This window comes from Cyberlindnera jadinii (assembly GCF_001661405.1).
Source record: "Cyberlindnera jadinii NRRL Y-1542 unplaced genomic scaffold CYBJAscaffold_2, whole genome shotgun sequence".
NCBI lineage: Eukaryota > Fungi > Ascomycota > Saccharomycetes > Phaffomycetales > Wickerhamomycetaceae > Williopsis > Williopsis jadinii.
Window position 1 is genome coordinate 627,103 of NW_017963653.1, and position 24,677 is coordinate 651,779.

General features: G+C 44.7%; 9 protein-coding genes across 9 annotated transcripts; 5 read left to right on the top strand and 4 right to left on the bottom strand.

Annotated features, from left to right (window-relative positions):
- Positions 1-454: 454 nt before the first annotated feature.
- Positions 455-3,307, top strand: CYBJADRAFT_160817 (uncharacterized protein; the record flags this gene model as incomplete). The annotated part of the gene is made up of 1 exon (XM_020213560.1): positions 455-3,307. One exon carries the CDS (start codon positions 455-457, stop codon positions 3,305-3,307), a length of 2,853 nt encoding a protein of 950 aa, XP_020072433.1.
- Positions 3,308-4,120: 813 nt separating this feature from the next.
- Positions 4,121-6,976, top strand: CYBJADRAFT_123802 (hydantoinase; the record flags this gene model as incomplete). The annotated part of the gene is made up of 1 exon (XM_020212500.1): positions 4,121-6,976. One exon carries the CDS (start codon positions 4,121-4,123, stop codon positions 6,974-6,976), a length of 2,856 nt encoding a protein of 951 aa, XP_020072434.1.
- Positions 6,977-7,443: 467 nt separating this feature from the next.
- Positions 7,444-8,637, top strand: CYBJADRAFT_123721 (NADH-quinone oxidoreductase subunit D; the record flags this gene model as incomplete). Its single annotated transcript, XM_020212495.1, has 1 exon — positions 7,444-8,637. One exon carries the CDS (start codon positions 7,444-7,446, stop codon positions 8,635-8,637), a length of 1,194 nt encoding a protein of 397 aa, XP_020072435.1.
- Positions 8,638-8,791: 154 nt separating this feature from the next.
- CSI2 (Csi2p) lies at positions 8,792-9,640 on the bottom strand (the record flags this gene model as incomplete). Its single annotated transcript, XM_020213561.1, has 1 exon — positions 8,792-9,640. The coding sequence occupies one exon, from the start codon at positions 9,638-9,640 to the stop codon at positions 8,792-8,794; it is 849 nt and encodes a 282-aa protein (XP_020072436.1).
- A 229-nt stretch (positions 9,641-9,869) lies between these two features.
- On the bottom strand, positions 9,870-12,711 carry TOP1 (DNA topoisomerase 1). The gene is made up of 2 exons (XM_020217473.1): positions 12,371-12,711; positions 9,870-12,300 (listed from the first exon to the last, which is right to left on the bottom strand). Exons 1-2 carry the CDS (start codon positions 12,414-12,416, stop codon positions 10,079-10,081), a joined length of 2,268 nt encoding a protein of 755 aa, XP_020072437.1. The 5' UTR covers positions 12,417-12,711; the 3' UTR covers positions 9,870-10,078.
- Positions 12,712-13,355: 644 nt separating this feature from the next.
- On the top strand, positions 13,356-15,945 carry CDC5 (polo kinase CDC5). Its single transcript, XM_020214366.1, has one exon. It carries the CDS (start codon positions 13,742-13,744, stop codon positions 15,809-15,811), a length of 2,070 nt encoding a protein of 689 aa, XP_020072438.1. The 5' UTR covers positions 13,356-13,741; the 3' UTR covers positions 15,812-15,945.
- Positions 15,946-17,137: 1,192 nt separating this feature from the next.
- Positions 17,138-17,990, bottom strand: RPB11 (DNA-directed RNA polymerase II core subunit RPB11). The gene is made up of 2 exons (XM_020214367.1): positions 17,904-17,990; positions 17,138-17,814 (listed from the first exon to the last, which is right to left on the bottom strand). Exons 1-2 carry the CDS (start codon positions 17,954-17,956, stop codon positions 17,505-17,507), a joined length of 363 nt encoding a protein of 120 aa, XP_020072439.1. The 5' UTR covers positions 17,957-17,990; the 3' UTR covers positions 17,138-17,504.
- Positions 17,991-18,276: 286 nt separating this feature from the next.
- On the top strand, positions 18,277-23,738 carry SIN3 (transcriptional regulator SIN3). The gene is made up of 4 exons (XM_020214368.1): positions 18,277-18,616; positions 18,862-18,926; positions 19,094-19,173; positions 19,269-23,738. The coding sequence occupies exons 1-4, from the start codon at positions 18,540-18,542 to the stop codon at positions 23,331-23,333; spliced, it is 4,287 nt and encodes a 1,428-aa protein (XP_020072440.1). The 5' UTR covers positions 18,277-18,539; the 3' UTR covers positions 23,334-23,738.
- Positions 23,408-24,658, bottom strand: PFA4 (palmitoyltransferase PFA4; the record flags this gene model as incomplete). Its single annotated transcript, XM_020216802.1, has 3 exons — positions 23,408-24,219; positions 24,280-24,562; positions 24,623-24,658. 3 exons carry the CDS (start codon positions 24,656-24,658, stop codon positions 23,408-23,410), a joined length of 1,131 nt encoding a protein of 376 aa, XP_020072441.1.
- Between the last annotated feature and the right edge of the window lie 19 nt (positions 24,659-24,677).

Consider the following 24,677-nt stretch of genomic DNA (forward strand, 5'->3'; position numbering starts at 1 on the left):
TTGTCATGGCGTAGTCTGTTTGTTAGGTCAGAAGGAGGAAAAAGGAAAAACACAAATTTGCACGATTGAGCCTGCGTGTTCTAACTCATGTACGCTTCACTGCTTAAAACCCATACTGGAGGACCTTTCCCAGTTGAAATTACGTCGAGTCGACAGAGTTTGAACGGCCCTACGGTACACCGCAAACAAAGTTCGAGCCTCCACCCTGGGCAGGCAGGCAGACGATTTGCGCCTCTAAGGGTTGTCGAGTTTTATTCCACCTGCTGCTAGCGGACTAGGCTTCCATTGAGCCTTGAAATCTTTAGAGTGTCTAGGGTTCTGTTTCCTTCCTGTGTGCATCTTTCTCTCTCTCTCTTTGTCTCTCCCTCAGTTCATAGAAGTACACGGCTTTGGTTCACGTTGAGGAGATTCTGACTTAGCAGAGGATTGCCCCAAACTTCTCCAGACAAGAGCGATGGCATCGAACATCGCTGGACAGTTGAGACCCTCTGGCAAGAAGTCGCATGCTTGTGGTCCTTGTCGAAGATTGAAGAGGAAGTGTGATTTACAAATCCCCTGCTCGACGTGTAAGACAGGACGTAACACACGAATTGGCGAGTGTTTGGCTAACCCAGCAACACCTCTCAACAATGCTCAGGAACGTACCGCTCCAAACACAAGTTTTGGAAGGCTCCATGTCCCTCCACAGGACTCTGTCCCAAGCAATGCCATCCCACAAGCACCACCACCACAGAAGCTACCGAAGTTGGACGAGCGGCCTTTCCCACCCTTTGAGAGGGCCCAGAGTACCAGTGAGATACACCACCAGGGTATAAACGAGCCTTTAATGCCATACACCGGCCAATACGCTGGTTATATGCACAACTCGCACGGCCAACCGTGGAGCCCAGTGAACCATAACGAGCATGTCCGTACTCATCAACAGAACTATCATCATCAACTCCATCAGCGGCAACAGTTCCAGCCACCCTTACAGAGACAGGTATCGCAACCATTCCCCCATATGAGACATAGCTTCGACGCTTCGAACGCTCCACAGACGGTTCCAATACCTATTTCTCAGACGAATATCAACACATCTCCGCGGCAAGGCTATAATGCTTCTTCAAACAAGCAGGTGAACGTACCGGGTTCTCTGAACACAGACCATCTCTCACCATCCAGTACAGCATCCACATCTATACCATCTTCAACAGCGGCACCAGATTCGGCTAACAACCAACCCCAGGCTCATATTGATTGGCAAAATAAAAGGTTGAAAGCTTTGGAGGTTAAGAATGCACAACAGAGGAAAGAGATTGCATTACTAACATCAAGATTGAAACTCGAACCAACAACTAATGCCCAGATACCGACGCCACCTAATAATGAGCGAAGAAGAAACTCGGCCAGTAATGACTTCAAGAAGAAGTATGTTAAACTCCTACCTTCAAAGACCCAGACCAATTTCCTCGTGGAGTTCTACCTCCAAAACATTGACTACATCTATCATCCAATCCACCATCCAAGCTTTAAGAAATCATTGGAAAGCTTTTGGAGTAGGAAAGATGATGTTGACATTGGATGGCTAGCAACTCTACTAATGGTTTTGGGACTTGCAGCCATTCACCTCCCCAAGGGCTTAATCAACATATCATCAGAAGAGATTGCAAGCTCTCATCAAACTTGGTTTGATGCATCACGGGAATGCATTCAATATGCTGATGCACTGCGCAGTTCACCTTCCGAGTTCAACTTGTATATGCTAGAGTGGTTTTCGTTGTGTCAATTATACTTCTACGCTACAAAAAGATCAGAACAGTTGAATGATTTCTTGAATGCTGCAATCAAACATGCGCTGGATATGGGATTGGACAAGGATGACAAGGATAATCCAAACATTCTTCAAGTTGAAATGAAACGTCGACTATGGTGGGACATATGTGGCTGTGATACTTATAGAGCACTATCTCTAGGCAAAAAACCCTTGATTAAGTCATATAAATCAACAGTACCATTTCCTTCAAATGCCAATGATGAAGATATTGACGAAGATTCCATAAGAATATTATCAATGAAACATCCGACTGATAACTCTTTCAACATTTATCGTGCATTGATGATGAAAATAATGAATGGTATCTTTGAGAGGAAACATCAGGTCAGTTCTAAAGATATGCACAATTTGGAATTGATCAACGATGAAATATTCAGGGGATTGCTGGAAGTTGATATCGAGCTATGTCAGACCAACAAATCGTGGTTTTTTGAACTCGATAAAGATGGCACATTGCCATACACTCTTGGCTCGAGAATCCATTTTCAACATCACATGCTGCATACCTGTATTTGCATCCATCGATTCAGAATTTATCAAAATTACCTCCAGGATGGCATATACGCTGCATCTGAAGTTGCAAGAACGACAGCATGTTCATTGTTTACAGTTTACAGAAAGCTTCGGATGGTGTACGATTTACGAAACCCACTATTTTTACCTCAGATTCATCAGAGTTTTACAGGATCTGTGATCCAATCTATGATGCTGCTGGTTTGCAGAGAACTATCCAGAGTCGAGCAAGCTTCTCTTTATTCAGATATTGATTTAATGTTGAGTGATCTCAAGATATTGAGTGATGATGTGTTTATCTTGAAGCCTGAGATACTAAAGGAAAGCTTCAAGGTCCTAGAGGCGTTGAAGAAAAGCATAAATGAAAATCTAGTTGAGTTAGAGAATGATCAGAAAGACATTGTTTCCAATGTGTTTGGAGGGAAAGTCATTACAGAGTCTTATTTGAAGAAATGTACCGTTTCCTTTATTGTTGACCAAAATGACAAGAACAACGCCCAATCAGAGACAGATGAGGAACAAGAAACTCGTGAAAGTTACAACTCTCGTAACCAGATTGGTGTCTTGATTGATGAAACAGTGCTTGAAAAGTCATTACCAAGGTTTAAAACACTAGAGTCCGAGAAATCAGGAGGAATCAAACCTCCGTCAACGCATAGAAGAAAGAAAGTGATACTTCCACCGCCAACAGGGAATACCCCTATTATCATCTCGGAGTTTGAGGACACTCACAAGCCATCCACTGTTGAGAATGCTGGTGTTTCCAACAGTTCTGACAGAAGGCAGCAAGACCATGAAAAGCAGGTAATCAATGGGAATTATACAACATATAATCCGCCTGAGGCAGACGCTACAACCAGGCGAGAGACCACACCTCTGAACCTTCTGGAAGGGTTTTGGAATGAAATTGGCGAGGAAGGTATCGACGAATTGAACAACTTATACTACAATGAGTTCTCAGGATACAAAGTGTTGTGAAGCAACTCACGTATAGCAAAGACACATCATATCTGTGCATTCAGACATACGGGCCCTGTGCACTATTATTTCGTCACATGCTGATCCTTGTAGATTGGGCGTGTGTTGCACGCTTCGCCATAAATCTTTTGCGCTTGACCAAAGCCGTGACGACACTCTCTAAGCCCAACCGGGTGCTGGCGGCGATTCCCAGCTGAAGTGGCAGTTGTGTCAACCTTTCAAACCTTTCCAGTGACCCCAGTGCTTCCAGTTGTCTTAGTTATCTCGCTATGGCCCACTTCTCTGCTTTGCAGCCTTGTGCATGAACAGCCCAAACCTTCAAACGCCCCTACACTAAGCTTTATGCCTTTTCACATCCGTGCAAAACGACATCTCCCAGCTGACGGTGCTTCAACACCTGAAGCCCTGGAAGTGCATGATTGCTGTCCCGAGATCTATCACGAATCGTCCTTAGCACAATGACCCCATCTCCCAACTCGAAAGCACAGCAAGCTCGCTGCAAGGAGCAACACGGTTGGGCCCATGCAACAGGCAGAGAGGACGAACAGGCCAGTGTGGTATCGGCGTTTTCCTCTTTTGGTGGGAAGATGGCGGTGGAGGGTTTTAGGACCGGCCGGCGCCACTTTGCATAGGTGTGCGTATCTGCGGCCCGGGTTTATGGGCCAGCAACGAAGCTTAACTATAATCCTCACCAGGATCAACAGCTTGCTCCACTGTGAGGAGATGCTTTTAAAGGGGCGGTGAGGGTGTGGAGGCTGGTGTCGGTGAAGTCCACCGACCCGAGTGCCGTTGTAAGAGAAGAGTTACATAACGATGTCGTATGTGATTGGCGTGGATGTCGGTGGCACAAACACCGACTCGGTGCTGTTAGATCCAACCAGAGCCACGGTTGGTGAGTCTGTTATCAGCTGGAGCAAGCAGGTGACATCGGCCAGCGCTGCGGAAGCGATTGAGCAATCAGTCGAAGCGCTGTTCCAATCACAGACCAGCGTGGTGAAAACGGACGTGCTCAGCGTCACCATCGGGACCACACATTTCATAAATGCCGTGGTGGAGCGAGATTGCTCCAAGTTGGCTAGAGTTGCTGTATTGAGGCTTTGTGGGCCTTACTCACACAGCGTACCGCCGTTCACAGACTTCCCCAGAGACCTGGCGGATGTGATAAAGGGCTACGTCGGATATCTGAAGGGTGGCTATCACGTTGGTGGGGAGCAGATCGAACGGCTGGACGAGTCCGAGGTTGTTGAGCACGCCCGTAGGATCAGAGACCTGGGGCTCAAGGCCATTGTCGTCACTGGTGTGTTCTCTCCGGTGTTCTCACAACAAGAGCAAGCCGTTGCTTCCTTGCTGACAGAGGAGCTTGGAGATGTCAGCGTTGTCGTCTCACATGAGCTCAGCGGGGTTGGGTACCTGGAGCGTGAGAACCTGAGCATTCTGAATGCTTCGGTCAAGCGGTATTCCACGAGGATGATTAGAGCGTTTGCGAAAGCGGTGAGAGAGACACAGATCGAGGCACCGATCTTGCTCACACAGAACGATGGGACTGTGCTTACAGTGCCGGAGGCCCTGAAGGTTCCCATCCGAACGTTCTCCTCTGGTACGACGAATTCGATGAGAGGAGCCTCTTTCCTCCTGGGGAGCCTTGAAGGCCAGAAGGTCATCGTGGTTGATGTTGGCGGTACTACGACAGACGTGGGGCTCCTCTTGGAGTCTGGCTATCCACGTAAGACATCATCTTTCTCATTTATCGGGGGTGTCAAGACAAGGTTGGCGATGCCTCAAGTAGAGAGCGTTGGGCTCGGTGGAGGATCAATAGTTCGGATTACAGAAAACAACGACGTGAGCATTGGTCCTGACTCAATAGGAAGCGATTTGACAAGGTCTGTTGTTGGAGGAGGAGATACTCTCACTGCTTCTGACGTTGCCATATGTGCGCAACTTGAGGAGGAAGATCACTCTTCCAATATCTATGCGTTTGGTGATCCTGAGAGAGTTAGAGGGAAAGTTGCAAAGCACATCGTTCACCATTACCGGTGTAAAGTTGTTGAAACTGTTGAGAAAGTTGTTGATCGTATGAAAACGTCCCCGGAAGACATTCCAGTGCTTCTTGTCGGTGGTGGGTCGTTCATCCTACCTTCTAACATTAGAGGTGCTTCTGAAGTTCGGAGACCAGAATTCTTTGCCGTGGCCAATGCAATAGGTGCTGCTATTGGCAAGATCAGCTCGATTGCCCAGTCGTTTGGTAGCATTGATAACAAGGATGCAATGATTGAGAAGCTTAAAAAAGAAGCTGTTGCAAGAGCCATCACTAAGGGAGCCATGGAGGACACCATCAGAATCATTGACATTGCCGAAGAGGAGATCCCATACACAAATATGCACAGGTTTGAAGTCAAAGCTATAGCTGATGTTGATTATAAGAGATTGAAGCAGATCACAGTCAACTTGGACGATGATGTTTATGTACCAGAGTCCGTTCCAGTGACCAACAAACATGTTCCTGAGTTGAGAATGAAAGAGCCAACTGTTGATTATAGGAGATATAAACCGTCTGTGATTAATAAAGAGTGGAATCTGAGCACCACGGACTTGGAGTTCTTGAGAATTGGCACGTATATCTTAGGATGTGGTGGTGGCGGAGACCCGTATGCCCAATACTTATCAGCCAAAATCCTATTACAACGTGGCTATCGGATGACAGTTGTTGATGCAGATATGGAGAAGGATTACAATTCTATCAGCGTGGGATTTGTTGGCTCGCCAACCGTTGCGAATGAACGTATTCAGGGATCTGAGATCATGACGGCTTACAAGATGTTGAGCTTCAGTAACAACGTTGATAGCGTTCTAGGGTTGGAAATCGGAGGAGGGAACGGGTTCCAAGCCTTACTACTCGGCGCAGAGCTTGGAATCAAGATCATTGATGGTGATCTTATGGGGAGAGCATATCCAATGATCTGGCAAATCACCCCCAATGTGTGTAGCGAGTACCCATGCTTCTCTCCATGTGCTATAAGTGATGGCAATGGCAACGACATTCTGATTAAAAATACAAAGTCAAACAAGTCTGCTGAAGATGTCATACGAGCGATCTTGAGTGAGCTTGGTCTCTTTGTGGGATTGGTAACGGAGGTGAAGAATGTCAATCGAGTGCTCGTCAGGAACAGTGTATCATTGGCATGGAGGATTGGGCGGGCAGTATGCATTGCCAAACAAAATGCAGACTTGGGGAACGTTTCGACTCGCATAGTCGAATGTCTAGGACAGAACGCTGCCGTGCAACTGTTCCAAGGAAAGATCGTGGGCGTTGAGAAGAAAGTTCGGAAAGGCTATGTGTTTGGTGAGGTTATCATTGAGAATGAAGCCCACACCATGAAGGTACAGTTCCAGAATGAAAACATCTACGCTACAATCGACGGAGAGGTTGTGGCCTCGGTTCCAGACCTGATCTCTGTCATTGACTCAGAAACCGGCGAGGCCGTCGGGACGCCAGACTACAGATATGGCATCTTGGTAGTGGTCCTGGCCCTATCACCAAGTAACCTATGGACAGACACCGAGAGGGCGCTACAGATCGGTGGGCCGAGTGCTTTCGGACTCGACGAAGTTCACTACACGCCCACGGGCCAGTATTCCAAGCCTGCCAGTGTCATTGACCAGTACACGTAGATGGATTCTATGCTATCCAAAACCAGCTTGAGGCAATAAAAGGCCGAGGTGTACGGATGTGGTGATGTAGTGCGCAAACCGTAAAGTTTTCCAGCCAAAGAAAACGTCCGAAATTTTAAGGGGAAAATCCCTTAACGAAGCACAATAAACAAACAACAACGGAAACAACTGCTTCGTATAGATTCCCCCAAAAGATGTTTCGCCATTCTCTGAGAGTCAACCTGACCCGTGAGAACATCAGAAGACTCGCTGGAACTGCCTGGAAGTCGCCTTGCGTGCGTTCTTGTCAGCAGTTTTCCACTTCAAGAGTGTCGCAGTTGAGTGAGTTTGATGCCTACCATCCCCCACGCCACCAGCCAACTCCTCATGAGATCGACAAGGAGAGTATCAACAACCCGCTGGGAACCTACCAGCCTACCCAGCTTTTGGAGGACCTGGATTTGTACGATGAGGACACAAGAGACTACATGGAGAGTGGTAAGGAGGACAAGTCTAAGATTAGACACTTTACCGTGAATTTTGGTCCTCAGCACCCTGCTGCTCACGGTGTGTTGAGATTGATTCTCGAGTTGCACGGTGAGGAGATCATCAGGGCTGATCCTCATATCGGTCTGCTTCACAGAGGTACCGAGAAGCTCATCGAGTCCAAGACTTATTTGCAGGCTTTGCCATACTTTGACCGTCTTGATTATGTGTCCATGATGACCAACGAGTTGTCCTTTGCTTTGGCCACTGAAAAGCTGCTGAACATCGAGGTTCCAATCAGAGCCAAGTACATTAGAACCCTTTTCGGTGAAATCACCAGAATCTTGAACCACTTGATGTCCATCTTGTCCCACGCGATGGATGTTGGTGCCTTGACGCCTTTCTTGTGGGGGTTCGAGGAGCGTGAAAAGCTTATGGAGTACTATGAGCGTGTTTCTGGTGCTAGATTGCACGCTGCCTACTTTAGACCAGGTGGTGTTTCCCAGGATATCCCACAAGGTTTGTTGGATGACATTTACATGTGGGCTACACAGTTCGGTGACCGTATTGATGAAACCGAAGAACTATTGACCGACAACAGAATCTGGAAGCAGAGAACCATTGGTATTGGTATTCTGACTGCAGAGGAGGCCATGAACTACGGTTGTTCAGGTGTCATGCTCAGAGGTTCAGGTATCCCATACGACGTCCGTAAGGCTCAGCCATACGATGCATATGACTTGGTTGACTTTGATATTCCAGTTGGTCTCAACGGTGACTGTTATGACCGTTACCTAGTCCGTATGGCTGAGTTCAGACAGTCCTTGAGAATCATTGAGCAGTGTTGCAATGATATGCCACCAGGTCCTGTCAAAGTGGAGGACTACAAGATCTCCCCTCCACCAAGAGCATTGATGAAAGAAGATATGGAGGCCCTTATCCATCACTTCTTGCTCTTCAGTAAGGGTTATGCTGTACCACAAGGTGAGACATATGTCCCAATTGAGGCTCCAAAGGGTGAGATGGGTGTATATCTTGTCAGCGATGGTTCTGAGAGACCATACAAGTGTAAAATCAGAGCACCAGGTTTCGCTCACTTGGGTGCGTTTGACCACATTGCCAGAGGTCACTTCCTTGCCGATGCTGTTGCAATTATTGGTACCATGGATCTTGTGTTTGGTGAGGTTGATCGTTAAAGAGATTTCAACCAATCACCGTATTATCACTATTTATTGACATCAGTCACCCATATATTTATTTATATTTATTCCCTTCCACTTCATATCTTATTTATGCAACATATAACACACATGGATTCTCCATTATCTAACGTGATCATCGACTGATATGTTATACCTTTTCGTTTAGGTCCTCAATCGAACTGTTATCCGAACTGTTTGATGAGTTGATGATGTCTTTGAGATCATCATCAAACATCATCTCCATGTGTACGCTTGGTGGTCTCTTTGGCGTCCCTGTAGTCTTCCACATGTGCCCTGCGATGTTACCGGCATCCTTCTCAGGATCCAGCGTTGATGGCGTTGATTGTAAGGTGAAGTTGGCTGTGTGCGGTGACTCTATAGGCGAGTTATCCCAGCTAAGGTATGAATCATCTGGCTTGTCATAGTCTGCCAGTGCAATCATCTCAGTAGGAGATATAAACAGAGAGCTTCTTGAAGCTCTTGCCAGAGCCGTCCTGTAAGATCTTCCCTGGGCACCACTGTTGACCAGGAGGTCTTCAGTAGAGACCGAGCCAAGCACGTTGATTGTGCTGGAGGAGTTGAGCGAGTATATGGACGGCGCGATGCTCTTCTTGTCGTGGAACAAGGATGGATCCGGGTCCGGGAGGGAGTTGACGATGAAAGGATGAGCCTTCTTTGCCTTATTGCTCGATCTGTGCCAGATAATCATCCTGGCAAGTATAATACTGATGAAGAACGCCCCCAGAACAGCACCAACAACGATGAAGACCAGCTGAGAGGGCAGCGTGTATGATTGAATAAACGGGTTCTTACCTTCAGGTACCTGCACCACGAAAGACGTTGTTGATGATGATGACAAGGAGGAGACACTCGTACTGGAAGAAGTTGCTGTAATTATTGGCATCGAGCTTGTAGACTCCACTGTGCTTATGGTTGTGTTGGCCGAGCTCGCAGCCTTGACCACATGGTCTGTAACTAACACCGTTCTGATAACCATCGTGGAACTGTTCAAACTGCTGCTTAGACTGCTTGGCTACAACACTATAGGTGGCAGAAAGAGGGAAAGAACGTCAAGCAAAAAAGGAGAATATAATCCAATTTCATCGTAAGCCTGCTAAGGCAGTCAAGCTTACAAGGTTAGCAGACCGAGAAGGCGTAGGGACTATGATTCTGGTGAGATGTCTATGAAATGTGCATTCAAAGGTACACGAACCTGCAAGAGAAACGCGTTTTTCGATGTATCACGAAACAGCAAAACGCGTGGATCTGACCGCATAAAGAATGAAAAGAAGGCGAAAAAATCATTCGCCAATGTCAGATGACGCGTATCGAAGGAGGGAGAAATGTTAGAGAACTACACACCGGTTCATGTATAGCACACCGTGGAAATGAGTTCTGGCTTATGTAATAAGATGGGACACCAAGCAAACGCGTGTTAAAACCTCCAATTCTCGTCAACAGACTCGATGGCCCATTTGAACTTCTCTCTCAGGGTCTTCGTGAAGACCTTCTCGATAGGAACATCGTACTTTTTACAGAACATTACCGATAATCTTGGGTCGATGTAGTTGATCTTGGAAGTACTCAAGGCGACCTGAGAGTTATCCTCTTTGTCTTTCATTTGCAGCATGGTATTTGCGATTCTCTGTTCGAGCTTTTCAACCTGCGCCTCTAGTTTCTCCAGCGTGGCATTGTCAGGAACAACGGGTTTACCACTCTTCAATTCCTTTGCGTACTGCTTTTCCAGCTCCTTGACCTTATTGTTCCACTCTTTTAGCTGAGACTTTGGCAAAAGCTCCTCCTTGTTCTCAGCTCTTTTATCGTTTTCTCGCTTGAACTTCTTTTCGTACTTCTCATGCTCTCTGGCAATCAAGTTCTTATGAATGGTGGCCTCATCTTCACGAGTTAAATCTTCCAACTCCTCGAAATACTTTGGTTTCTTCTTCTTCAGCTTTGAGTCAAGCTGTAGCATCATCTTCTTAAGCCTGATCTTTTGCCACATCATCTCCTTGAGCTTATCGTTGATTTTTTGCATAGCAGTTTCATGGCCTTTAGACACGGTACGCTGGTGATTACACAAGATTGCCACGGTTCTGTTAGCAGCGTTGAACTTGACAACCTTTTCATTTGGTGTACCTTCGTTTGGAATCAGATCCAACTGGTCTTGCATGGTCTTGGAAGCGTTATAAGTACGGAACACTTTGGCCGTTAACCCTGGCATGTACTTTTGGAAATGCTTATTCAAAACACTTGGATCAATTCTATCGAAAAGATCATCACCTGGAACTTTTGGAGGGCGCTTAAAGATCTTCAAGTTCTTGAAAACTTGTAAATCTACTTCAACTTCTTGATAGAATCTGATGGAATCTTTACCCAAGAAATCAAAGATCACAGTGTTTGGAGGACTCAGTGTTATGTGTTCAAATCTAAGAGAACAACAACCCACAGTATCTGCTTCATCATCCGATTTTTCACCACCAGCTCTAAGAGCAAACACATCGATTAAATACGTTGCAGTGGCGATCTGTCTATTTAGCATAAGTTGATCCTTCAACATGACACGGTAGTCCTTTCTGATTCTTTCGATGTGGTTCTTCAGCTCTCTTGCCTTCTCGAACTTCTTGTAATCACTCATACCTTTAAGAGAAGAATTAGCAGCAAATCTGACGTACTTCACACTGTTGGAGATGTTTTCTCTCCACATAGCTAGCCATGACACAGTATTGTCATGTCTCACTTCACCCCATGAATGTCCTGGAGGCGGATCTGGAATTTTGGCATCTTTGCCAAGGTTGAGGATGATATCTTCAGGGTAAACTCTTCTCTTGAGCTTACCAGTTTTGGGATGTGCACCACGACCTCTGAAAAGACCCGGTGGTTCAACTCTAAAGTTACCAACTTGCTCTTTTCTCCCGTTCAACAGACACGTCTTATAAGGCTCTTCGAATTTTTCCTTTTCAGCTTTGATCTTCTTCTTTTCAGCAGCTGTCATGTTCTTCTTTTCTTCCTTTTTAGCTTCAAAGTAGTTAAACATCTTTGTAAAATCACACTTGTCAAAGTCAGTGATGCTAGCATTGCATCCACCGCTTTCTTCCAAGACCTTGAGGAAGTCCTTGAAGAAGTTCTTCTGGAAAGTTGGATTCTTTGCGTGATCAGTCTCTAGCATCGCAGCGTAGAAGCCAGCAACTTCCTCCGCAGCTGGAGGCAAATTCACAGGCTTACCATCGTAGAACATCTTCACGTGGGTTGGCAAAGGCTCATATTCAGGAGGGAAAATGACACCATTATGTTCAAGAGTTTCCCATTTGATGGAATCGTCATCTTGTTGATTTTCCCACCATTTATAGATACCATCATCACCATCACCATCCTCTTCCTTTGGTGTGCCCTCCCTAGCAGGAGTGGGCGTTCCCTCCTTCTTCACCTCTTTCTTGACCTGACTCTTCGAAGGTGCTGTTTTCTTTGAGGTTGTGGATGAGCTCTTCAGTTTCTTCTTTGGCGGCTGTTTGGAGTCACCATTCGTAGCAGCGCGCTTAGGAGCTTTGCTTTTCTTTGTCTTCCGTGACACAGTAACCAACGCTTCATCATCACTATCAGCGGCAGTTACGCCACGTGAGTTCTGCGATGAGACGTCTACGGAAAAGTCCTCATCTTTGACTTCAAATAATACTGGGTTAGTCTCTGGAACATAGGGGAAAAAAGGCTATCGCCGGATCCTTATACTCACCTCTGGCTCTCTTTGAAAGAGCAATATCGTCATCAGAGTCAGACATCTTCAATCAAATGAATGTGCTCTAATTGTCGGGTCTCGTGATTCACGGTGCCCAAAGTGGTGATCGTCACGGTAAACTCGTATACCGCGTTTGTAAATGCAGATGGCTTCGAAAAGCACGGAAACAAGTACGCAAAAAACACAGGGAAAGACAAAGAAACAAAACGGGAAAGCCAAGTACACTCGGGTATTCTTAAGCGAGGTTCCAAGAATGGCTTAAAGCAACGTTTGGTAATTGAGTGAGTGAAAGTGACTTTGTTTGCGTGTTTGCTGATTACAACAAGACGTACTTTCCCTTAGTCAAGTTGGGTAGAAAAAAAATGGGAAGCAGGGAAAATTACACGATCGAACTCTAAAAATTTCACTCGAACAGGATTTCTCACGTGAACCGACTGTCCTCCACACGTGACTTAGGGCTGCAACACCTGTACCGCAAACTAGAGCACTGTGTGGTTCTGACATGAATGGGCATGTCATCTATTGTAGGAGATTGTATATTGGGATAGAGGTAGCCAGATACCCTTGTCTAAGCTATTGGTATGATTCACGAGATGGAAGTGTTATCCGTCCGATAGTTATAGTTCACCATTACCGGGCGTGACCAGTCAATGGGGCCCTGAAGTACATTCCAACGCACTGACATGGAACTAAAATTGGAAGACAACCAACTACGAAACAATTGAAAGACTCTGGATAAATTGTAAACATCACAAACATCCTCGTCCTGGTTCTCTGTTTTCACTTGTCTCTTTTGGGGCTTTCCATTCTCGAAAGCGTACACACAGAGGTTCCGGACATTGGCACCGGCCGCATTGTTTTTATTTACAAATTACCCTTTTGGGCGACAGATGTGGAAATGGAAACATCACTTATATACCACTTGTCGAAACAATTTCTCTTCTTTTGCTTCCAAGGAGATTCCTTCCCTCATCCTTCCGATACTCTTTGCACCATATCCAATCACTTGGATTAAACATTCCATCACCTGGCACATCCATCTGCTACAAGCTTCAAGCATCATATCGTCAAGTTCAAGCTAACTGGTTGAACGAATTTTTTTGCTGTTGCTTTTTCCTTCTTTTAGTCCAACTCCCATTCACTTAGTTAAAGGGTTTTTGTGGTCAAGGTCTGTTATCTGATTTTGTGATATCAATACAGAGCCCTCACCTATACATCCCCTTTCCATCTCTGCATCGTCCAGCCCTTTGCACTGTTTGTTGTTGTTGTTGTTGCTGCTGCTGCTGCTCAACGTTTGACAATTGGACATATCTCCATTGCATTCCATCAAACCCTACTTAATTTAAACCATTACTTATAGAACGGACCATGGCATCAGCTAGAGGACAGCCGTTACAGGCACTCGGCGAGCGAGAGCTCAACTCGAGAGCACAGATAACGCCATTGAAGTCGACCAGGAAATTGGAGGCTGACGTTTATGAGGTCAAGGCACCAAAGGAGAGTGTTCCAAAGGAGAAGCCAAAGAAGAAGAAAGAGAAGCTTTCCGCCCTATGTAAAACACCACCTTCATTGATCAAGACAAGAACAGGAAAGGACTACAGAAGAGGTCTATTCTTGGGCGAAGGTGGATTTGCAAGATGCTTCCAGATCAAGGACGATAGCGGTCAGTTGTACGCCGCTAAGACCGTTGCAAAGGCATCTATCAAAAATGACAAGACAAAGACCAAGTTGCTTGCTGAAATCAAGATCCACAAGTCTATGCACCACCCAAGCATTGTCCAATTTATAGATTGTTTCGAAGACGACATCAACGTTTACATTCTTCTAGAAATTTGTCCAAACCAATCCTTGATGGATCTATTGAAGAAAAGAAAGCTGCTCACAGAACCAGAAGTGAGATTCATGATGGTTCAGATCATCGGTGGTATTAAATACATGCATAACAGAAGGGTAATCCACAGAGACTTGAAACTTGGAAATATCTTCTTTGATGCTGACATGAACATCAAAATTGGTGACTTTGGTTTGGCTTCTGTCCTTAAAGGTACCAACGAACGTAGGTACACTATCTGCGGCACCCCAAATTACATTGCACCAGAGGTTTTAACAGGGAAGAAAACAGGCCATAGCTTTGAAGTTGATATCTGGTCTATTGGTATCATGTTGTACGCTTTGTTGATCGGTAAACCACCTTTCCAGTCCAAAGACGTTGCTCATATCTACGAAAGAATTAAAATCAATGACTACCATTTCCCACCTGATAAGTATATTTCTGACTCTGCCAGAACACTTATCGAACATATCTTGAAAACAGTTCCAGGTCTAAGACCAAGCTTGGATGACATGCTGTTGTACGAATTCTTCACCACAGGGAAGTTTCCTAACAAACTCACTGTGGAGACTTTAGTTGCTGAACCCGATTTCTCATATTTGACAGAGTCACAATCTCATATGAACTTCCTGCAAGCCAAGCGTGATTCAGGCTTGATTCAATCTTCTCACATGACACCTGTGGAGATCCTCAAGACAGACTTGGAGTCAGAGAAACCAAAAACCCTTCTACCACAATCATTGTCTCCTGGAAACACCAAGAGTAAGTACAAGGAGGTTACTGAACCTGTTCTGAAACAAAGAACTTCCGAAGATCCTGCAAACTCAAAGCTTGGAAGGGCGAGACGTTTGGAAGACCATGGAATGCCATATAAACAGTCTCGTGGTCATAGAAATAAAAGTGTTTCAAATGCAATCTTGAGACAGGAATGCACTAATATATTGAATGGTATGGTGATTTCAGAACGTCAAGCAAGAATCAGAGCGTCGTCTAGACTGCCAGAGATTGAGCCAAAAACCCCTATATTAATCAGTAAATGGGTCGATTATTCTAACAAGCACGGATTCTCATATCAACTTTCTACTGACGATATCGGTGTTCTTTTCAACGATGGAAATACACTGTTACGTATCAACCATTCCAGTTCGTTTTGGTACATTGTGAATAATCCAAACGAAGGTTGGTTAGCGCAAGAGTACAGCACGACGGATGCTCCAGCTCATTTACACAGACATATTGAGATAACTGAGTTCTTTGCAAAGTACATGAAGACCAACTTGTGTAAAGTGTCCAATGATGATGACTCCATAATGGATCAAGATGAAATATTCTTAAGAAGATACACCAGGGATGAAAAGTATGTGATGTTTGAAATGAGCAATGGTTCAGTTCAGTTCAACTTCAAAGATCATCATAAGATTTGCATTTCACAGACTGGTTGTACGATCACCTATATCTCACCAGATCGTGTTTGTAAAACACTGGCTCTTTCTCAGGTCTTCAGAGAAGGTGGATTCCGTGAGATTGTTGAAGATATTGGCCTAGAAGAGAAATTAGATATGATCAAATGTGCCTTGAAAGAGAAGATCCATGCATCCCTTGACTGAGAGAAAGGCAATGTTTATGATTCACGTGAAAACAAAACAGGTTCACTTTATGACCACACAATTTACCTTAATCCAATCCGTACTATAATATTAATATATACCCATATACTCACCAGCTATTCATGCCAGTCGTGTAATCTCGTGTAGATCATCATAATTTAGAACTGTGCGTTTCTCAATTGTGATGATTATGAACTCGTCGGTGCGTCAGGTGCAATTGAATGCGATAATCAACATGCAATCCGCACTTGCCTATGTTCAAGCGTAACAAGCTAGAAATATTGCTGGAAAAGATCATAGTTATGGTGATGATTATTGGGCAGGGAGTGCTTACAGCTCTGTGATTACTAACAGTTCAAGTATTGAATAACTTGAGGACGTAGTCAGAGTGCTCGTTCAAGCTGATCTCTTACAGACCAGCCGGTTGAATAGAGCTATACAAGGGACTGTTATACACAGACAATCTTTGCATACCTTTTGCTTTAAACCTAGCTCTTTACTTCAAAGACTGGAAAGCCTTCTATTACATATATATGTATACAGTTGAGCTGGATAATTCAAACATCAGCATATCTGAAAGCACCAAACTGTTGGTTCTTCGAGATTATATGACTCCTGGCTTGTAACTCAAAGATATGTATTTAAAGAACCACTTGCCAGTGAGTATTGGTACTTGTTGTAGACCTTGTTATTTGTCCTTCTATGTTCAATTCTGTCATGATACTCTCTAGTACGGGTTTACTACCGAAGAACGCCACTCTAACAATGGGTCAGGTGAATGACTCAACTATTGGCTGGTTAGATCCACATTATCTTAACAAAATGTTGCTCTACTTAGAAACATAAGAGATATGTGTTTCTGTGTGTATATTGACAACATTCAGCGTACTGTTTCTAAGCAACGTTCAGAGTTGTTTTGTTCTGATGTCCATGAGTTTCCTGATTCTGGACATAGAAGTGGAAGAGTGATCTTCCACTACAATGGTAGAAGGCATATTACTATTCGCTTTGATGCACCTGCTCTTGATTCTAGTATTCAAAACAACTTTGGTGGACATCTCTAGTGTAGTTAGTGTTTCTAACAGTTATTACGACTCGATGGAAGAGTCATGTAGGAAATATGGCGTAATGACAGCAAGAGACAGCACTCCTATGGCATTATACCGATTTACTTTCGTGTAAGCTATCCTGTTTCTCTAAATTTCATTATACTTGAACTTCTCTATGTCATTCATGCACTATTTAGAGGCACTGATGGCTGGAGAATCCTCAAGGGGAGGAAGAGAGACGGAAATGAGAAGTACATGATGTAGAGATCAATCTGCTTTCTTAACGAAATTGTACTACTAACTATCCAACATCTACGTGACTCATAATTAAAAGCCATACATCAAGTGATCCTACGGATTGTGAAGACGATATGCTCGATATTGTTCAACTGTAATCATGTAAACAATTCTGACTCCTCAATTCAGTGGAGTTATGATCATGATTCAGAAATCGCAGGCATGGCTCAAATCATGCAGATGATACTCGCAAATCTCATAATTACATTTGTCTTGTTTCAAATCTCGTGCATTGGTTGTACCACAGTTTTCCTCCTCTTGGATATTGTCATCACTAGTTTTTCCCTTTCTATAGTACACTGAGGAGGGTTTAGATCTAAAATACGCAGAAACCTTCTTCATTCCCTTTAGAAGGCTCCCTCGTGTCCCAACGTCTGTAAGCCCCATTCAACGGTAAACTTGTTCTTGATCGTTGACAGCTGTGTAATCAACGAGTTGCATGCGTTCTTCAGAGCGTCCTTTGGAGAATAGCCCTCTTCTGTTTGAATTCTCATGATAAATCTAGCGAAAAGAGGATGTTCAACTTTGTAAGCAGCGAATACAACCCGTGGATCTTTGATCAGCTGTGCTCTCAGCAGGTTGCCAAGCGTATGGTCTTCCTTCTCGAATGTTATGATCGCAGCGTTTGGAACCTTTGGATCAGGGTCGATCTTGAGTCTAGACGAGGTGTTAGAAAGTCCATTCCTCAGAAGAAAGCAGCTCAGACAGCAAAAACATCGCACATGAAGCAAATAAGAAACACATACTTAGGCACACCATCTGGTAAGATGAAAAGTTCGAAACGATCTGGGGCGTTCATGTTCTACCTTTCGCCACAAAGCTCTGCCCTGAAGCAGATTCTCTTGTTGATGTTACCTTGAAGAGCGCTTTTAGGCGATGAAAACAACTTACAGCCAGAGCTCAATTACCCTACTGTGAGTCACGTGTTATCCTATCACAAGACCACGTGAGACATCTTGTCATTTTTCCGCACGCACATGCCGGGGTTACCCTCCCTCAAGCGCCATCCGCTCCCACAGAAACCCAGATTGTTGTGCGCACGACCTTCGCCCTTTTTCCGTTGTTTTTACCCAGCGCCGGTGGGCCTGCCCGAAAAGCTCACGCCAATTGCAACTTTCACTCCATTGAACACACACTCTTTCACCTAAATCAACTTGGTCACTCAGATTGAGACAAGAGGTGATTTGCTTGATATTTCTCTTTTCGCATTAGTACTCTGCAAGCCTGTGATTCAGATCCATCTCACGTGATTGGCCAGTAAGGGGATCTATCAGCTTAACGTCCAGTGTGTTTCCCTTCTGCCAGATTAGCTTGTTAGCGTGCTTACCCGTGCTGAAGATAGCCCACAGAGTGATTTCGTAAAGGAGGGATAATCCGGTAAAATGTCCAATCCCGAACCATGGAAGACTGGCAACGAGTCCAGTGATGCCAATAGACCCGGCATGTTGCCAATTCAACAGTAAGTTGTGTCGTTTTTCCCGTTTGTGTGTGTTCTGGCTTGATGTGTGTTCCTTCCACATGGGGGTTCCAGCGTGTTGATACGCCTTTTTGGTGTAGCATTCAACCGTGAGGGACTGATCGAACACATGGAACAGCACCATGGTGCTGTTGTTCCATGGCGTTGATAATATGATCGCCGAGGGGGGACACATCTCTTCCAGAAGACTGTCGTTCTGAAGCTGTATACTAACTGTCTTGTTGAAGACATCAAGGTGCCCCTGTTCTACCACCACCGTCATCGTTACCACCTCCTTCATCCATGGAGTCAGGTAAGTTTCACGTTCACCCAGATGGTCTCCTCCTATAGAAAGCGGCTCAACGGGTATTGCTTCTCCTGTGCTCCGTTGAGTCGATTACGCCCTTCTACACGGGCTCTCTTAATGAGGGATCTCCACAAGCCACGAAAGTTATTGTTTACTAACTATCATCTTCACAGGAAGCTATTTCACACTGCCATCCATCAACGTTGCCGGTATCAACAACTCATCGCATAACTTTATGCTTAACCCAGCAAATGTAAGTATTTCGCTCAGCAATAAGTTAGGCTGTGTATCTGAGGCCTACGCGAGGACCTTCAACTAGTTGACTGTTGTACTAACCCAAATGTATAGAAGCCGCCGCTGAGTTTTGGCTTCAAGACCGAGAATAACACCATGGCATCTCCAACTCAGGATGCCCAGCAGGGCGGTCCGTCACAAGTGTCGAATCAACCTCAGCAGGCTCAGCAACAGCAGCCACAGGCTCAAGCTCAACAGGCTCAACAGGCTCAGCAAGCTCAACAAGCTCAACAGGTGCAACAAACTCAGCAACAGCAGCAGCAACCTCCACAACCTCAGGCTCAACTTCCAGGTCAGGCTCCAAAGCCTCACAGCAGTACCCCAACGCCAATGACTGCTTACAGACCGTTGAATGTCAAGGACGCGTTGTCTTACCTTGATCAGGTGAAGGTTCAATTCCAGCACAGACCGGATGTCTACAACCATTTCCTTGATATAATGAAGGACTTTAAGAGCCAAAGCATCGATACACCGGGTGTTATCGACAGAGTGGCAACTTTGTTCAGAGGCCATCCTTCTCTGATTCAAGGCTTCAACACTTTCTTGCCACCTGGCTACAGGGTTGAATGTTCGCTTGACCCTTCTGATCCAACGATTAGGGTGACAACACCTATGGGTACGACCACTCGCCTGGAGTCTAACGGCAACGGTTCTTATGACCAATGGAACGGACAAGGTCAGCCACCACAGGGACAGCAGCAACAACAACAACAACAACCTGCACCACCTGGTGCACAAGTTGATCAAGGCTACATGCCATATGGAGCACCAGATCAACAGTCTTCAATGTCTCATCTGCAAGCAGCAGCCAACAGAGGAAATGTTGGAGCGGAGCGTAAGTCTGGTGGCCCAGTGGAGTTCAACCATGCCATCAACTATGTGAACAAGATTAAAACCAGATTTTCTCACCAACCTGATATCTACAAGCACTTCCTGGAGATCCTGCAAACATATCAGAGAGAACAGAAGCCAATTGCCGAAGTTTATCAACAGGTTACCGTTCTTTTCCAAAATGCACCTGACTTATTGGAAGATTTCAAGCAATTCCTGCCTGATACGAGTGGTGGTGCTCCTGGTGATGTCCTGACTGGTCAACACCAGCCAGCAGAATATTACCAAACTCAACCCCCTACGCAACTACCACCAGTTGGTAACTTTTCACCACCAGTTGGAGGCCCAAAGATGAAGAAACTGGAGGTGACACACGAACAAGTGAACCATTATGATGCTTCTAAGAATAGAGAGATTCCAACATCTCATGTTAGAGGTGCAGTTAGTGGTTCCAAGCGTAAAGTCCACGAGGATGTCTCTCCAACGTTGGTTCCTGGCGTTCCTGAACCTATTCAACCACCAAACAAGACTTCCAATCTTATCGAAGAGATCGGCTTCTTTGATAAAGTTAAGAAAGCTATTGGCAGCAAGCAGAGCTATAACGAGTTTTTGAAGATTCTGAACTTGTTCAACCAAGATTTGATTGACAAGAAGGTGTTGGTTGAAAGAATTGAAGGCTTCATTGGTTCTCACCATGACCTGTTTGATTGGTTCAAAACATTTGTTGGCTTTGATAATGAACCACTCCATATTGAAAACATTACCTTCAAGAAACACCAACTTGATCTCACTTTGTGCAAACCATATGGTCCTTCTTACAGAAAGCTTCCAAAGGTGGAGACCTATATGCCATGCTCCGGCCGTGATGAAATGTGCTGGGAAGTTTTAAATGACGAGTGGGTGGGTCATCCTACTTGGGCCTCAGAAGATTCAGGATTCATTGCCCATAGAAAGAATCAGTACGAGGAAATCCTCCACAAGATTGAGGAAGAGAGACACGAGTATGATTTCTACATGGAATCCAACTTGAGAACAATCCAAACCCTTGAAACCATTGCCAACAGAATTGCCAACATGACTGCCGAAGAAAAGGAGACTTTCAAGTTACCTAGTGGTCTGGGTCATACCTCTCAGACAATCTACAGAAAGGTCATCCGTAAGATTTACGGAAAGGAAAAGGGCTTCGAAGTCATCGATGCTCTACACGACCACCCAATAGCAGCAGTTCCTATTGTATTGAAAAGACTCAAACAAAAGGATGAAGAATGGAGAAGAGCCCATCGTGAGTGGAACAAGGTGTGGAGAGAACTGGAACAGAAGGTCTTTTTCAAGTCCCTTGATCATTTAGGTCTAACCTTCAAGCAGGCCGACAAGAAGTTACTGACAACCAAGCAACTTGTCTCTGAGATCTCCACCATTAAGGTCGAGCAAACAACGAAGAGACTTCATCCGCTCACACCAAAACCTCAAGCTCAGCTGAATTATGAGTTCTTGGATAACGATATCCTTTACGATATTGGAAAGTTTGTGAATGTGTTCTTGGCCACGAGCTCATACTCATCTAATGACAAGGAGAGATTATTCGAGTTCTTCAAGTCATTTTTAATCCTTTGTTTCAGTTTAGACCCAGAAGAGGTTGAACAGTCTATTAACAAGAGATTGTCAGCACAAGCTGAAAAACCAGTTGTGGCTTCATCGACGTCGGGGGATGCTGTATCAAACTCATCATCAAGCAGTGATGCGTCTCCACCAGTGAATGGCAGAAAACGTCACTTGGAAACAGATTTGTTGAAAGATGTGCTTCGGAAGTCCAAAAAGTCTCACAAGGATGACACACCGGAAAGCTCCACATCTCCTAGTCAGGAACCTGCCATCCCGGAGGATACAGAAGACGAGACAGTTGCTGAAGATATCAATACCGGTGACTCATGGGTTCAAAGCACAGATGCTGACACTTCAAGTACCGAGAATGACAAGAGAACCGTCTTCAACATGTTCAGCAACACCAACATTTATGTCTTTTTCCGTCACTTGAGAGTTCTATATGATAGATTGAATGAGGTGAAAGGTTTGAATAATGAAGTGACTGCTGACCTTGTGTCACGTTCTGATGTTGGATTTGCAAAAGATTTGAACTTGATCTCTAACCAACTTGAAGAAATGGGTCTCCAGTTCACGAAGTCGGACGCTTACACTCAGTTGCTGAGCCTCTCGGAGAGACTGATCGATGGCGAAGTTGAACATCAATGGTTCGAAGAGTCTATACGCCAAGCGTACAGAAACAGAGCTTACAAACTTAACAGTGTGGACAAGGTGGTACAGGCCCTGGTCAAACACCTTCACACTATTATGACTGATCACCGTTCATCAGAAATCTTGATGTTGTTTGAAAAAGATCGCAAGGCTCCTACCACCAATGCCAAGGATCAGATAATCTATCGTAACGCTGTCAGATCTCAAATGAATCCTGATGATAACATGTTCAGAATCCAGTTTGACGTACAGAATCACAAGGTTTCCATTGAGTACGTTGCCTTGGATGACTTGACTTTGAAAGATCAAAACACTGATGAGCAGAAATGGAACTATTATCTGACGTCCTATTGTATCGCACAACCAACAGAAGGTGTCAATGTTAGTGAAATTAGACTTCCCTTTATCAAGTCTCATGCCCTTGAAGATGGTGAGGAAGGGGATCTTGAGGGTTATACTGATTCTCAACTGAAGATTAAAGTCGCCCGTGATACGTATAAGCTCTTCTTTGAACCCAAGTCTCATGATGAGTTTACGAGATATTCAACTTATAATACTCTCACTACGAAAAACACTAAAAAAGACAACAAGTTTGGCAAAGTTCTGCAAAGAAAAGCCAAGGAAGTTTACCAGGATGATGATGCGATTCAAAATATGGGTGCTTCATTGAAGATCTTGAAAGAAGATCCAAAGAAATTCTTGGAGGCTATGGAACAGAAAGCCAGAGATTCAGAGAAGCAAATTGATGAGGACCAGACCATCGAAAAGGCTGATGAGACTATCCCTGAAGTCACTGTAACGAAGAAGACCAATCCTGCTATTTCTTCGGTATTGGATCAAGATGTGACTGTCGATGCTGACTCAACCATTCCACAGGATGATTCCATGAGAGCCAATGACTCCACTGCTGATGAAGCTGCCATTGCTGATGAATCAAATAACGCTACAGCCATCACTGAACACGCCAAGGCAACTACTGATACTCTCCCTAGTACCGAGACAGACAAAGACGGCGGCGATCATAAGGTTGAATAAATCCTGTATATCGTATACTAGTATTATATTTGATTGATGTTATTCTATTGATACTTTTGAATTATAGCTAAACTTCATAGCTCAGAGTCCATATCGACACCGAAATCAGCCAGTGACTCACCGTACCTATTTTCCCATTGACTTCTGACAGCTCCAGTCTTTCTTCTCCTTATGACTCTTTCGTTCTCATCGAAGAATTGATCTGATTGCTGATCAATTGTTGCATCCGAGTCTTTATCTTGGTGCCATCCATCAGGAGGCCAAGGCATAGAGCTCAGGTCATCCTCTGGTTCAACATATTCGTTTACTGGGAAGGTTAAGCCATCGCCAATTGGCCCTGCGAATGGGAGGATCCATTTGTACGGATGACCAAAGGCATGAATCAAGTTGCTCCAAGGCCCCAAGTCATATGGGAAGATTATATCATCTATTCCAAATTGGGCATAGTCAGACTCGTCCATAGAATCTCTCAAGACTTGAGGAGTCATAGACCAAGAAGTGTACGATTTCAGATCCTTTCCAAATAGCTTCCTGTAATTATCACGGAGAATGGGGTAGAGCTTACCATTTTCGCATTGCTCTTCTAGTCTCTCATATTCCCAACATTCTATCTGGGTCATTCCGGATGAGAGAATATGGTAGAAGCATCTAATTGCTAACACTCCAACTGAGACTTCCACCAGAATGGCCAAGGGCGTTAAGACTATAGCCATTGTCAATGAAGTCTTTGAAATCAAATAGCTGGGTAAATGGCGATCATCCCAATAACTTTTATCACGTTTCAGTAAGTAGTAGAGACAGAAGCCATTTGTCCACACAACCCATAACAGGAACCTTAGGAAATGTGGCATGTTGTAATGACCAACACAGTTTGCAGTCCATGGGCCTATGTTCCGATGTCAGTAACGACTTGCTTGTTTTCTGAAGAGTCTGAGCAGATACTCACAATGATGATCCATCTTGAGCACACAAACTCCACATGTCTTACAGTGGTGAGCTCGCTCTGGCTTATAACAGTTGCACTTCTTGCACCACTTTCTCCATTGTCCACGTCTTGGTTCAAAATCAGATGGTGGAGAGCCAGGCTTCTTATAGATGGCGATGATGTACGAGGCCCAGAGCATTGTTAGCGACAACTGAAATACAACCTGTTTCTCTATGGAGAGATCTTCTATGAAGAAGAAGTAATGGCTCGCATAACCCAGAGTTGCAATGATCGCAACGGGGATCTATGAAGCGAGTTAGTACACATTTGGATATGGATGGTTGCAATGTGGGACCACACGTACTCCAATCCCATAGAAGGGACTTAGTTGATATGCCATTCCCGCAGATGTATAGGAC